Below are 15,452 nucleotides of genomic sequence, written 5' to 3'. Positions count from 1 at the left end.
TTTCTGCATCACCTCCCATTTTCTTCACCTCTATTGCCTTTACTTTCGCTCCTATTCCTTCTAATAATTTTTCTGCATTTTCTCTCCTCCCTCCTTTTTTTACTTCCAGCCCTCTTATTACAATGTTTCTTCTTCTCTCCTCCTTTTCTTTCCTTTCCAGCCTTCTCTCCAGTTCTCTCATTTTCTCCCCCACCTCCCCTCTACCGTTTCTTTCCTCCTCCTTCTTCTCCTCCTTCTTCTCTTCCATTTTTTCCTCCAATCTCCTTATTCTTTCTTCCATTTTCTCCTTCTGTTTATTTGTCTCTTCCCTCTCCTCTGTCCATCTCTTCTCTCGCTCCCTAAACTCCCTTCTCAAGTCCTCTATCTCTTCTCTCATCTTCCTACCCTGCTCCTTGAAACCCTCCCTTAGCTCTTCTCTCACTGCCCTAAATTCCTCCATCATTTCTCCCATTCTTTCTCCCAACTCCTTCACACCTATCTCCGAGTCTTTTTTAGGAGATCTTGCTGTCATGTTACTTCTCTTAAAAATCTCCTCCTTTTCCTCCCCCCCACTCCTATCCATTTCCTCCCTCTTCCTCTTCCATAACTCTTCTATATTTCCCGTGCTCCCCCTTCTAACTTTCTCTTTTTCCTTAACCTTACCTATCGCACTCTTTCCCTCCCTCCCGTTTTCTTTCCCTTCACTCATCTCCTCCTAACTCGGCTCACTTCCCCCTCTAGCTCCACCACCTACTCTATGCCCTGCCTCGCGCTACTGTCCGCGTCCCGGATTCTGCGTCGAGTCGCCCCTCTCTCTTCGCTATTGTTTGCGCCCTACCTCGTGCTGCCGCTCTCGGCTCGGCTCACCTACCGTGCGCCCCTCTAGCTCAGCTACCGTTCGTGCTTCCACCTTCTCTGTGCCTAGACACTTTACCTCCCTTTATCTCCTCTTACCTGCTTCTCCTCTGTTCCCCTTCTTACCTCCTCACTCTCTCACCTCCACACCTCCTCGCTCTATCACCCTCTCCTTCCTCAGCCTCCCTCGTCACTCTCTTCTAAGCCCTTTTGCTCTCGCTTACTTGCACACCTGTCACTCTCGTTCTCTCCGGAACCGGAAGTCGCGTTGAAAATTATATTATTACGCTATTATTCTTGTAAACAACTTACTGTGACAGCAACTCTTACATACCTAACTATTTACGTATTCGCTGGCTTTTCAGCACATCCTTTGTCAGGAAAACTGCAACCACACTTGGAGTATAAGTACCTGGTGCTACGAGATAAAAAGAAGTATATTAGATGCTTGTGTGTGTGTAACAATCATGCACAAAATACTGTCATTGTGTACATACCGTGTATCCTTACGTCTGTAGTGCGTACACTTGGCACGAGACACTATCGTTTCTCTTGATAATGACCAATTTTTGTTGGTATTCGCTGGCCTTTCAGCACGCCCTTCGTTAGGCAAACTGCAGTATAAGTACCTGGTGCTGCAAGAAATAAAAAAAAATATATTAGATAATTGTAACAATCGTGCACAAAATACTGTTGTAAAATAATTGATATATGTGTACATATCGTGTACACATACATTAATATAATATAATTTGTTCTATTTTTATGTTGTAAATAAAATTTGTTATATTATTTTCAGATTTGTGATCCCCAATTAAAAATAATTATATATGTGTACATACCGTGTATCCTTACGTCTCTAGCGCGTATGTACATACATACACTTGACACGAGGCGAGACACTTTTCTTGATAACCTATAAACTATTACTTCTTTCGCTGACCAATCAGACGGTTCAAAAGTTGTCGGTAGAACGTTTTCGTCCTACCCGGGGTACCTCGATAAAAGTTTTCGGTCATAAACGACTTTGTCGGTCATGACCGACGCATGACCGACGGTCGTCGAAACGCGTTCGTCGTTAGGACGCGTACAGAATAGCTTTTATCGATACGTGTCGCTCGACGCTATTAACGACACCGACGACCATTGGTAAACGTGTACAGAATTGGGCCCCTGTACTTCAACGTCAACCATTGCAAGATATTACAGGACTCTCAGTGTTACAAAGTAAGTGTTTGCATAAAATATAAAGAAATTGAAATTTTATACAAACATTTTGTGCGATTAAATAAAAAAGGATTTTCAGTGTCCCACGCGCAATATATGTTTGTACCAAATCAAAATTTTTTTAAATATAGAAATTAAAAATTTTATTTACAAATATGTATTGTATATTTCAGATTTATCTTTATATTTTAATTGATATACCGGAAGAACTACCACCGCAAAACTCATTCAATAAGAAATCAAATAAAAAAAATAAAGAAGAATCGGCCAAGACCCTTGGCGAGTAAGAGAAGAACTCTCTTACCCTGGTTCACTCCGGTGTCACAGGTGTTCGTATGGGATTTCGAGTCAACCGCCTAGATGCTTCACTCGGCAGAGGCAGAGAATACTCTCTACCCCCTGGTTGTTCGACTGTGGGATTTCGGGATTTCGAGTCAACCGCCTAGATGCTTCACTCGGCAGAGGCAGAGAATACTCTCTACCCCCTGGTTGTTCGACTGTGGGATTTTGGGATCCGTGAGCAGCGGAATCGGTCGGATCGGTTTGCTGACTCACGGCGGAATCTAAAACCTAGCAACATTGCTCGGTTTATATACGCCCGCGGTGGCGTGTCGGCGTGGCGGGGGTATACGCGACGGCAATCGCGGGCGCCGGGATGGAGCGGTGGAGCGTTCGGAAAGTATGGCGCCCCGACGCCGCGATTGCGTTCGGTGGCTCTCGGCCGTTTTCGGCACCGTTCGGCGCTCCGAGTCGGTTGCCGCGCTAAGTCCGTTTGCGGACTGATACGCGAGATGACTAGTTTAAAAAAGGGCACATCGTGCCTTGTCTCGCCCGGCGGATGTTCGGCCGGGCGGCATCCGGCTGATGCTTGCCAGGAATGATGCGTTTTGGGGCGCATCGTTACAAAGATACGTTTAATAATTATGTTATAAAAAAGTATTTATGTATGTGCAATAATAATAATGTAGATACATTAAATAATATTTCTTAACCCAATAATATATTTAATAATAATATTTCTTAATCCGCACTACTATAATACTACTAATTCTTATTTGATTTCTCGTCTTAGGATAATTAGGACACCATTCCAGCATTAATTGATTTTGAATACGTTGTGCTACCGCGCGAGGTCCTCTCCGAAGTTCTGCTTGTATTTCTGCATTGTTCAAATGGTATGCAGGTGCAGGTTCATGTGCATTTTCAATTTTTACATCAATAGGTAATCTGTAATGCAAGCGCATATTATGTAAAATAGCACATGCATTGACAATTTGTCCAGCGATATTTGGTGCATACATGAGAACACGCTGGGACGATAGACATCTTCATATTGCCTTTAATTCACCGAAAAACCTTTCGACAATGTTGCGTGCTTTACATAATTTTAAAGTATATTGATACTGTCTACTCCATTCGGGATAATGCGCCAATGGAGTCATCAGCCAAGGCTCCAATGGATATCCAGCGTCACCTAAAAATACATAAACATTATAACTTATATAATACACACATAAACATATAAAAAATATATATATAACTGTAGGGCTTAAATTATTTTTACCAATAAAATATGTTCTTCTCTCACCACGGTTATAATGAAATTCCATTGCGCGTTTAATAGCTGAAGTATTCCATATCTATGCATCATTCCGTGCTCCTGGGTATCTTGCATTTATATTTAAAACTTTTAAATCTGGATCTACTATCTATAAAAAATATTCATAATCACACGTATGCACACACGGGGGAAAAAAGAGAGAGAGAGAGAGAGAGAGAGAGAGAGAGAGAGAGAGAGTTAAAAGTAAATATGAAATATAAAACAAAAGTAATATAAATGTTATGAATTATACTTACTGCTTAGACATTCAAGGAATGGTTACCATGATGGTGCATATACGTTTCCTCGTAAATATAAGGTGCTATAATGTTTACGTGTGTGCAATTTATTGCTCCAATACAACCAGGAAACGGTTGTGGAGCATGTAAAAATTTATTTCTTGCTGCAGTTCTTTTTTGCACTGTCATTGGAAATAGGATCCATCGTCGCAATAGATATACATTCATGAAATGGGTTACTCTGCGTATACAACGACTAGTAGAAGGTTGACTTATAACAAGTTCACACTGATTGCCAACTGGCCTTTGATAACTGCCATTAGCATAAAAATTGCTGTTAACACTTGAATCTCCGCACTCAAACCATTTATGCGTATTGTCATCAAGTCATTCCTTAATACATCCACAATATGCATCACTATTTCTTGAGAAACTCTGAATTTTGAAAGAAATTCATTGTGTGGTAACTCGAATGGATTCTGAGCATCTCGCAGAATTCTTTTCTCAATTCGTCGTTCAACACTCCTTACTCTTTCTTGGAGAATAAATAAATTCCACACCAAATATGCTTCAGCCATCTAACTAGATAATAAAAACAAGAAAAAATAAAAACTAAAATACATAAAGAAATAATTAACAGTACGATTCAATTATTTTTATGTAAAATTTAAAATCTGAACTCAACATAAAAAAATCATGACAGACGACGTTTTTTCAAAATTAATTTACAAAACAATTACATTAATGTAATTGTCTTGTAAATATACTTTTCACAATTATACAGTACACTTTATAATTGTAAAAATAAGTACTATATGTTTTTCGATTTTACGGTATAACGTAAATTATTTTTACGTTATTTCTTAGATTGCCTTTCGATATTCACTGCCAGAACAGAAAATTTATAGTGTACGTGACGTAAAATATAGATTTTCAGTACTGGTTGTAAATATCGAAACGCAGTGTTAGTATAAAATAATTAACAAATAAATAATTACTTACCCGACTACAGCAATAAGCCTTGCTTTTTACGGCAATGACGACGACAGGAAAAGCAGACAATTTCTGCCTGTAATCTGGTTTCTGATACCAGAGTAGAAATGGAGATGTTTAAAAGAAATCACAGACGATGGTAGAGGACCAGTTTGTAAAATGCTGCAACAAGAGAAATATTCCATATTATGTTTAAAAAGTTACTTTGTTATAAAGTTTTCTAAAAAATAATCAGTTAAGAGTAGCTAAAAATCAATTACAAACATTCTGAAAATGCTTTTAACATTTTGAATATAACCTTAAAATATATTTCTGTAACAATGGTATTAGAAGACAAAAAGTATAAAAATATATAAAATGTTTGTCCTAATGTTTTCGTTGGCTTTATTATTACATTTATGTACAATATTGAATTTATTATTAAAGAATAGAAAAGGATTACCTTCTCGTCTTCCTCCAATCCGTGCCTCAATCCGGAAATACTATGATAGTGGCTGCGGTCGACGGTCGACTTGACGCTGCAATTGTGTCGCTATCAGCTATCGAGGGGTCTTGTACTCCTCGATACGCTAACGATAAAATTCGATAATTTATCGACACTTATATCGACATTTATCGTTTCAATGAGTTACAGAATAGAATTTTCGTTAACTGTGTCGATATATCGACGTAGCGACGCTTAACGATAGCGACATTGTCGTTATAAAGTTAGAGAATCGCCCTGGCCTGAGTCCAGCGAGAAAAAAAACCACACGGGAACCCCCACGGATAGTCGGGAACATTAAGGTAAAGATGGTCGTGCCAAAAAAAGGCAAAGATACCAAGGCGGTTAAAAAGACTCTGGGCAAAACGACAAAATCAATTTCGGAATCTAAGCCTACGGTAGAAAAGGCACGAAACGCTGCTGCAGACTCAGTGAATAACACAGCCTGTAAAGCGACGACAGATGAAGGATGGGCCACTGGTGAGAGGTCTGCAGGGTGGGCAGATCCCAGCATAAAGGCTCTATGCGATACGGTGTTACCAAATGACACCGTAGAGCATGAGTTGATGAAGGTGAAGGACCTTAGGAACACGGCTCAGTAATTCCCCTGGAGGTACTCCAAATAAATCTCAACGACACCCGCGCGGCACAAGATCTGTTTATGCAGACGATAGCCGAGCGCGGGTGTGGTTTGGGAATAGTGGCGGAGCCGTATATGATACCGGCAGACCATATGTTACGCAGCTCTCGTTGAGCCGGGTGCACGGCACGTATTTTCTCGTCTTTGGATACAGCTTCGCTAAAGAATGACTTTGCTTCGTGTTTTACAAATTTTTTATTGCTCGTACAAATAGACTTTGGCTCTACGATATGATCTTTACAAACTTAGATAATGTACTCTCGACAGACCGAGACAATCTACTGAGACAGACTGACGACGACTGAGACAATGTACTGACGACACCGCATGGCAACGTGGTACTACTGGGGCTAGTGGGTACGAATCGAGCGCCTCTGGAGAACATGTGGCGACATCCGTTATTACTAGGGGGGCTAGTTCCATTTGCGCTATATCCTTTGCGCGGCAGCGCCATCATAATAGAATTCAAATCTTAAATCAACAGCCCAAACATACCGCGCGCCTTGATAGGCTATGCTTATCAATCTGAAACATAAAATGTGAGTATACAAAGAACTAAACTTCAATAGGTAATATGCATATCCTAGAAGCAGGTCGCTTAAAGGTTCCTTTAGCGGTTTTTAAAATGGCCGCTCTGATCATTCCATCAGTTCCCGGATGAACTTCAACAATCCGACCAGTAAGCCAAGACAAAAGGGGTAAATCGTTTTCTCGTACAACCACCATTTGACCGACTTGAAGTTGAGGCCCTATAGTTTGCTTCCATTTGGATCGCTGTCGTAATGTATTGAGATAATCAGCTGACCATTGCCTCCAAAGTTGCTGACGCATTTGTTCGATACGCTGCCAGCGAGATAAGCGATTTACTGGCAAATCCTGTAATGTAGGCTCTGGATACGAAATAAGTGAGTCTCCAATTAAAAAGTGCCCAGGGGTTAGGTAGGAGTGATCTAAGGGATCAGAAGATAAACGAGTTAAGGGTCTCGAGTTTAATATCGCTTCGATTTGCGATAATAATGTGACTGCCTCCTCAAATGTCAACGATCCATCGGCGGAGACTCTAATTAAATGGTGTTTAGTGGAGTGAACTGCAGATTCCGACAATCCACCGAAATGAGGTGCGCGGGGAGGAATAAAATGCAAAGTAATAGCATCTTTTGCCATCTTGTTGGTGATGTTATGCCGAAACTCTTCTCGATTGAATAAAGTCCGCAATTCTTCTAATTCGCGATTGGCTCCCACGAAATTAGTTCCATTATCCGAATATATGTTAGCTGGTCTTCCTCATCGACCAATGAAACGCTTTAATGCACTTAAAAATCCTTCTGTGGTTAAATCCGATACAACCTCGATATGAACCGCTTTCGTGACGAAACAAACAAATACTGCAATCCAAGCCTTAGATTTTCTTGCGTTTCTTCGCTTTCCCTCTCGAAGAAATATGGGACCGCAATAATCGACACCCGTATTATGAAATGGCCGAGCGGGAGTCACACGAGTGGCCGGAAGGTCGCCCATAATTTGTTTAGATATACGGGGCCTAGCTTTGACACAGATGATACACTTATGCACAACTTCGCGAACAATCCCTCTAGCACTCAGAGGCTAATAACGTTCTCTTATAGCTGCCAAAGTGGCCTGAGGTCCTGCATGTAATAATCTTTTGTGCTCTTGCTCAATAATGAGACGAGTGAGCCGATGACGTGCTGGTAATATCAGCTGATGCTTGATTTCATAGGAGATATTAGCATTTTTCAGACGTCCACCAACTCTTAATAATTCTTCGTGATCTAAAAAGGGGTTCAAAGCAAGCAAACGACTATCTCTCCTAATTGGTCTTTGATTTTCGATAGCTTCAATTTCCATGTGAAATATTAATCGCTGTATTCTTCTAATGATAAGCCTTTGAGATACTTCCAATTCTTGAGCGGAAATGGAATCGAACCTACGATCATTCGGTTTGGATCTTGCGTTATGCACGAAACGAAGACACCTCGCAATTGTTTTAATCAATCGAACATATGACGAAAATCTATCGATGATGTCGAATTCTTCATGTGAAGTAGAAGTGACTACGATTGTCTTTCGCTGCTCAGGTAGCTCTTCCGCATTGACTGAAAATCGTACGACTTTAGGCCATGAGGATTCGTCGTCGCGCAACCACGATGGACCATTCCACCATAGATCTGCGTCCTTGAGAACAGAAGGAGTGGCTCCACGCGATAAAATATCTGCAGGGTTACATTCGGTACCTACGTGAGACCAGCTTTGAACCGATGTGAGCTTTTGTATGTCACCCACTCTATTGGCAACAAAAGTGTTGAATCTTCGACTTGAAGAGTTGATCCAATCCAAAACTATTTGAGAATTTGTCCAAAGGTATACTGCGTCAATCTTCAATTCCAAAATAGGAACGACTTTGTCGGTTAGTTGCGCCAACAGTTGCGCAGCGCTTAGCTCTAATCGAGGCAAAGACACGGCTTTCAGGGGTGCTACTCGTGACTTCGCGCATAATAGCTTCGTAGTATGCACTCTTCTTTGATTTGTAGTGCGTAAGTATATGCATGCTCCATATGCATTTTGACTCGCGTCGCAAAACCCGTGCAGCTCAATGCGTGTGCTTGATTTAACTTCGACTGCTCTGCGGGGAATGCGAATATCATTCAACTGGCTAAGTTGCGATTTGTAGTTACTCCATTGCGTGTGCAATTCTGCGGGCAAAGATTTATCCCAGCCGAGCTGCAATGTCCATAATCGTTGAATCAACATTTTTGCAAGTATTATGACCGGTCCAAGAAGACCTAAGGGATCAAATATCTGTGCGACACATGACAAAATTGTTCTTTTTGTCACGCGCTGATTAGTGTCCGCGTTGATTTGTATTCGATACAGCAATACATCATCCTTTGGATTCCATTGAATGCCCAATGTTTTGCACGTACCTTCTTTGTCCAATGTTTGTGTTGAATTCATCATGGAAGAGTCAGGAAGATTAACAAGCAGATCAGGACTGTTGGAAGCCTATTTGCGTAATACGAAACCACCTTTTTCAAGAAACTTTGTAGTCTCATCACGAACTTGCAGGGCTGCTTCCTTCGTGTTTGCCCCAGTAATGAGATCGTCGACGTCAAAGTCCCGCAACACGATTTTCGATCCAATCGGGAAGTTCTTTGTTTCAATCTCTGCCAGTGTTCTGATTGACTTAATGGCAAGAAAGGTTGCTGCGCCAGTGCCATACGTGACTGTTAATAATTCTAGCACTCTTATCGGACCATCCGAAGTGTCGCGCCACAGGATACGTTGCAAAGATACCTGTGATTCGTCGACTAACACCTGGCGGTACATCTTTGTTATATCTGCAACTAAAACAAATTCAAACGTACGAAATCTTGAAATAATAGAAAAAAGATCCTGCTGCAGTGAGGGCCCGACCATCAGGCAGTCATTAAGTGAAACGCCCGTTGTCGTTTTGCACGAGGCGTTGAATACAACCCTTAGTTTGGTCGTATCACTCTCTTCTTTGATCACGCAATGGTGAGGCAAATAGCAGTGCGGGAAGGTTTCTATATCTTGACCTTGCACCTCTCTCAAATGCCCCAACGCTCCGTATTCATGGATGAAGTCCGTGTAATCCTTTTTGAGCGACGAATTACGATTTAGACGGCGTTCGAGATTTATAAATTGTCGTGTAGCAATGTCCTTTGATTGACCGAGCCGCGCTAATTCTTCGTGCTTGATCGGGAGCTTGACTATAAATTTGCCCGTCGAATTTCTCTTGACCGTTGACTTAAAATGCTCTACGCACTTACGATCCTCTTCTGACATCTTGATCTTCCGCGCGCCATGCTCGATTTCCCAAAATTTCGCTATAGCATTATCGAGTGCTTCGTTGGTGATAAGATTGCAGATCGTTGCTTCGGACTGCGTCTTTCTTGTGCTGATTTCACCTCCTGCGATCCAGATGAATTGTGTTTTCTGCCAACGTGGCTGATCTGGTGTGGTCCTTATCTGACCTACACAGAGGAGATCCCAAAAAAGTCCTGCTCCTATGAGTATGTCTATCTTTGATATCTCCATAAAATTGGGATCCGCTAACTTGATTCCTGGTGAAACGCGAATGTCCAATCTTCTCATTGGTGTATTTGGAATGTCCTGTACAATCTTACGCAGCACAAGGCATCTGAGTTCTACCTTGAAGCCGTTGAAACAAGATTGCACCATTATGTTAACGTAGCTATGCGTTTCAGTGCTCGATTCTCCCACTCCGCTTATTGGCACAGAGGTAGGATGTCGCTTGAGCCCAAGCTTTTCGACTAGTTCTGATGTCACGAAGTTCGCTTGCGAGCCAGCATCGAGAATAGCTCGACACGGTAGAATACTTCCTTTATTATCCTGAACGTGAATGATTGCTGTGGACAGAAAGACATGCTGCCCTGACAACCGTGTGACGTGATTTACGCTCGTTAATGATGCTGATTGCACAGAGGCAACCACATCCGTGGATTTCGTTTCAGTTTCCTTCGCTTGTGGGGTTGATTCCATGTGTAATAAAGTATTGTGCTTCTTACTACACTTTTTACATGAGCCGGCGTTGCAATTTTTCGCTCGATGATCTGTGGATTTGAGACAATTTAAGCACAGCTTGAGGGCTTTGACTTCTTGAAAACGCTTGTCGACTGAGAACCCGAGAAATTTGCCACAAAGAAAGATAGGATGATCGCCCTTGCAAAGGACACACCCTGAATTGTCAGTTGCTACGTTTGCTACAGTAGACTTTTTTGTATTTGTCTTACTAACGCTATTAGACGATGTGGGGCTTTGAGGATTCCTATCAACCGCTTCTAATGTACGACACCTGTGAGCCAAAAAATCCGTTAATTGTTTGAGAGTTGGAATATTTGAATCTTTGAGGCTAGTCTCCCATTCTTTGTTTGTGGCCGGCGGCAATTTAGTTGTAATTACGTGAATAATAAGATCGTCCCATTGGTCGATAGGATGTTTTAATACCTTTAACGCTCGCAAATGCTTTAATACATTATCCAAAAGATGCCTCAGTTCAGCATGATTTTCCTTATGCAACACTGACTGTCCGAATATCGCTTTAATGTGCTTCTGCATTATAGCCCGTTGGTCATCATATCGCTCTTTTAACATCGCCCATGCTTCTTCGTAATTTTCGGCCGCTATATCTAATGAACTAATAACGTCTGCCGCTTCGCCTTTGAGAGATGATCGCAGATAATGCATCTTTTGTACGGTCGGTAATGTAGTGTTCGTATGTATCATCGAATGAAACACATCATGAAATGGATACCAATCCTCGTACGAACCCGAAAACGTAGGAAGGTCGATTCGCGGTAACTTCATATTGGCGTTGACTTGCGGAGGGTTATCGCGATTACCCGGCACTCGCAACATGTCGAACGGATTGGGGCCGGCAGCGCCCGTTTCTGGTGTACGCTCGATTATAAGCTCCTCGAACCTCGCGTCGACCTCGAAATATTTCTCTTCGAACGATTGACGCTCTGCGTTATTCACGATTTCCTGCTCGTTCGCGTTTTCAAACATCTCGATGTCGGACTGCGCGTCTTCGAATGATTGCCAACACTCGCGAAACTTTGCTTGTCTCTGTCGCAATTTGATTACCGACACAGGTTTGTCGCCTATTTCGTCCACGAACTTCTTCCCGCGCGTACACGCGGCCTTTGCTTGCGACCGTGTCGTCTTTGCGGCACGTTGTGCGAATTCTTGTTCCGCCATCTTTGAAGAACTCGATATGAATGAAATGGACTGTAAATGGATGGGATGGGCAACGGAGACTCACCTGGTAGCTATGTATCTTAGCCGTTGTCCTTATGCTTTGCAATGCGTAATGCTTGATGCGCCTTTGCCTTGTACGCAAATTACTTTCCTTGAACAGACTCGTCACCATCAATGGCGAATGAGGCGTGTATTCTCGATCTTCGCTTCCGTTCACGCCCTTGTGAACTTGGAATGCTTTTGCACGAGACCGGACTGAATATCCGGCTCGAAGGACCATATGTTACGCAGCTCTCGTTGAGCCGGGTGCACGGCACGTATTTTCTCGTCTTTGGATACAGCTTCGCTAAAGAATGACTTTGCTTCGTGTTTTACAAATTTTTTATTGCTCGTACAAATAGACTTTGGCTCTACGATATGATCTTTACAAACTTAGATAATGTACTCTCGACAGACCGAGACAATCTACTGAGACAGACTGACGACGACTGAGACAATGTACTGACGACACCGCATGGCAACGTGGTACTACTGGGGCTAGTGGGTACGAAGCGAGCGCCTCTGGAGAACATGTGGCGACATCCGTTATTACTAGGGGGGCTAGTTCCCTTTGCGCTATATCTTTTGCGCGGCAGCGCCATCATAATAGAATTCAAATCTTAAATCAACAGCCCAAACACCACCCTTGCTGGACGTTAGATAAAAGCGGCTCTGCCGCAATATATTGGTGCGTGAAGCCACTATTCCTGCCGTGCTCCCGCGGTGAGGCCAGCGAGGGATTCGTAACGGTAACGTGGGGGCATATCTCTTTTATTAGTGTATATGCCCTTTTAAGAAGGTGGGACCTGGCCAGATTTGAACAGCTGTTGGACGAAATAGGAGCTAGCGTTCGTAGGCTGGTTCGATTTGATGGCTCTGGCCAGGTCGTTGTGACCGGGGACTTTAACGCGAAATCCGCGTTATGGGGGTCCCCAGTCACAGATGCGAGGGGCAGAACTCTGGAGGCCTGGGCGGCGGGCATTGGCTTATGGCTTGTAAACGTTGGCCTGGCCAGGACATGCGTGCGCCGGTGGGGGTTCTCCGTGATAGATATCACGTGGGCAACCCCCTCAATGCGCCGCATATCGGATTGGGAGGTGGCTTTAGACAGCGAAACGCTGTCGGATCACCAGATGATCCGCATGAAAGTTGAGGTCACCTCCAGGGACGAGACGGCCCGCCGCCGGACCATGATAGATTCCAGAAAGAGATGGGCCCTTAAACAGGTCAATCATGACCTGTTACAGGCAGCGATTCTAGGGTTGACCTGAGATGACGAGGAGGGTGAGATGCGCGGCGCGACTGCGGGATCCGATGATGTCGAGGAGGAGGCGGAGACGCTAAGATCGCTAATGGAGCGCGGTTGTGACGCTGCTATGCCTCGCATCCGCTATAGACCCCCGCGGCGTGCCGCGTATTGGTGGAACAGCGACATTGCCAGTCTCAGGCGAATCGCCAACTCTGCCAAACATAGATGGATGAGAACCCGCGCGGGTCGGCGCGGACCCTTGAGTGAGGTAGAGGCGGGGGAGGCCTGGCGTTTCGCCCGTCAGGACCTCTTCCGAGCAATTAAAGCGGCCAAGGAGTCCTCTTGGAAGGAGCTCCTCGCCGCACTAGAGGATGACGCATGGGGGCGCCCATACAAGTTTGTACTTAACAAGCTGAGGACACGGCGCCCCCTCTCACGGAGTCTTTAGACCCCCATTTCATCGGCAGGGTTGTCGACACGCTATTTCCTACCGACAAGGGCGGGGAAATTGGGTTTCCTAGGATAGCCGGCGGTCGTTATTTGTTAAAAAATTATTAATAAAAAAAGTTTGGAAATCATAGCAGCTATTTTAAGTATTGAGAGGCATAAACGACTAATATTACGTTCTTTTTTTTAAGTAGAGAATACTTTATTTTGCGAGAAAGTCACTGCTTTACCAAAACACAACATTTAAAGCAGTAAATTGTTGATAAATTGAAGTATTTTAGTATTATATTGTACTATATATACGTATTATCCGTGTATATAGTTAATAATATATCGTATTATATACACACATGTATTACATACATGTGTATAAACAGTACACAAATAGGCGGGAAAGGGCCTTCTCACTGATTTTAGGACACGCGTTCGGTGCATAGATTAGTGACGCGTTTTAAAAGTATTTAAGTGTTTAAAGTGCGTCAAATAACCTATGTAGGTTAGTGACGCGCTTTAAACACTTAAATACTTTTAAAGCGCGTCACTATGTAAGGAGGGCTTCCTCACTGATTTTAGGACATGCCTTCGGCATATAGATGATATTAGGCGTATAGACGCATTCAGCGTCAACTGACCTATGTAGGTTGTGACGTTGCACCGTCACTTGGACCGGGCGCGTACCCCCCTTGAACCTTTATACGGCGCGCGTACCTGCTCGTCGTCGAGTTATCATGTTTTTCGTCTAGCTATTAGTTACAGGAGAAAACGGTCGAGCGGCCCGATTAGGCCAGGTGGCGCCATCCGCTGGTGCGGCGAAGCGCCTCAAAATTGTAAGGATCTCGAACGTGCGTGGACGTCCGGCGAGGAGTCCTGAGGGTGTATTAAGCAAGGGCGGCGGCCCTACAAGCCCATCAAGAAGGAAGGATCAAGGACCACGAGGGTGTTGTAAACGACCTGCAATCTCGAAAGTAAGGTAACGGGGGCCAACGGGGCGGAACGTCAAGTACCGTTTTGCGTATCGTATTTCGTATTTGGAGATGTGCGTAGGATCGCTTCCCGACCTACGCACTAATGTCGTGAATCTCTCGGGATTAGTGCTTCGGTCATTTTTACGGGTCTGACATATTCCGCCCGCTGCTACCCCATGAGTAGAGTAAAAAGAGGTCCTTTTCCGCCCGACTCGACAATCCGGTGTATGATTGCGTGTGATAGTGTGTCGGCGTACGACGTGGCGGCCTGGCCGCGCGTTACAATCCTTGCGTGTGTTCTGCGATTATGCGAATCGGCTCAACAGTCACCCTAGGGTTCGTTTTTGCGTTTCCGGTAATCTTAATGTTTCGTTAATCGTAAGTTTCGCGTCCACGGTGGCGTTAATCTCGTTCGTGCGTTCATTCTAGGGCGTATCGGCACTTAGACCCGTTAATTACCGCGCCCGGTGCTTCGAGTGTGAGGCGGCGGAGTAACGAGTCGAAGGTGTGCATTTTAGATTACTCCATTTTCAGTTTCGCGTTTCCGTTAGTCTTAGGGTTGCGTTTTTCCGGGTGGAGATATCACGCGCCCCGGAGTGTATCGTGCGGAAGTATCACGCGCTCGCGGAGTGGACCGAGGAGCGAGAAGAATCGTACACATTATACTGCGTGTACTTTTTTGTTAGTTGCGATTGCGTGTATCCTTTCGTTTGCGTGTATTATTTCGTCCGTTGGCCTACATTATCGCACTTTGTGTATGACTTAATATTAGTTCGCGCTTCTGTTAAGCGTTATTACTGCGTTCTGCGTAGTTCATTGCGTGTATTATTTCGTTCGTTGGCCTAGATTATTGCATTTCGTGTATGATTTAATGTCAGTTGTGACGTGACAAATGTCACGTCCGTCACCCCAGATAGGAGCTCGGCCGAGGGAGGCGTCAGGGATGGTGCCTCCGCCCGAGGCGGGCGGAGAGCG

General features: G+C 43.9%; 2 protein-coding genes across 2 annotated transcripts; both read right to left on the bottom strand.

Moving 5' to 3' along the window:
* Nucleotides 1-7,622: 7,622 nt before the first annotated feature.
* Nucleotides 7,623-8,990, bottom strand: LOC143898223 (uncharacterized). The gene has a single exon (XM_077407535.1). The coding sequence runs from the start codon at nucleotides 8,988-8,990 to the stop codon at nucleotides 7,623-7,625; it is 1,368 nt and encodes a 455-aa protein (XP_077263661.1).
* Nucleotides 8,991-9,038: 48 nt separating this feature from the next.
* LOC143898222 (uncharacterized) lies at nucleotides 9,039-11,777 on the bottom strand. The gene has a single exon (XM_077407534.1). The coding sequence runs from the start codon at nucleotides 11,775-11,777 to the stop codon at nucleotides 9,039-9,041; it is 2,739 nt and encodes a 912-aa protein (XP_077263660.1).
* Nucleotides 11,778-15,452: the final 3,675 nt, after the last annotated feature.

Source organism: Temnothorax americanus, unplaced genomic scaffold (assembly GCF_048541705.1).
Source record: "Temnothorax americanus isolate GAGA-0224 unplaced genomic scaffold, ASM4854170v1 Scaffold223, whole genome shotgun sequence".
Lineage (NCBI taxonomy): Eukaryota > Metazoa > Arthropoda > Insecta > Hymenoptera > Formicidae > Temnothorax > Temnothorax americanus.
The sequence above is the reverse complement of the archived record's forward strand: the minus strand, read 5'-3'. Positions and strand labels throughout refer to the sequence as shown.

Excerpts from the sequence above, each read along its gene's own strand:
- LOC143898223 (XM_077407535.1), bottom strand. The coding sequence starts at position 8,990 with ATGAATTCAACACAAACATTGGACAAAGAAGGTACGTGCAAAACATTG.
- LOC143898222 (XM_077407534.1), bottom strand. The coding sequence starts at position 11,777 with ATGGCGGAACAAGAATTCGCACAACGTGCCGCAAAGACGACACGGTCG.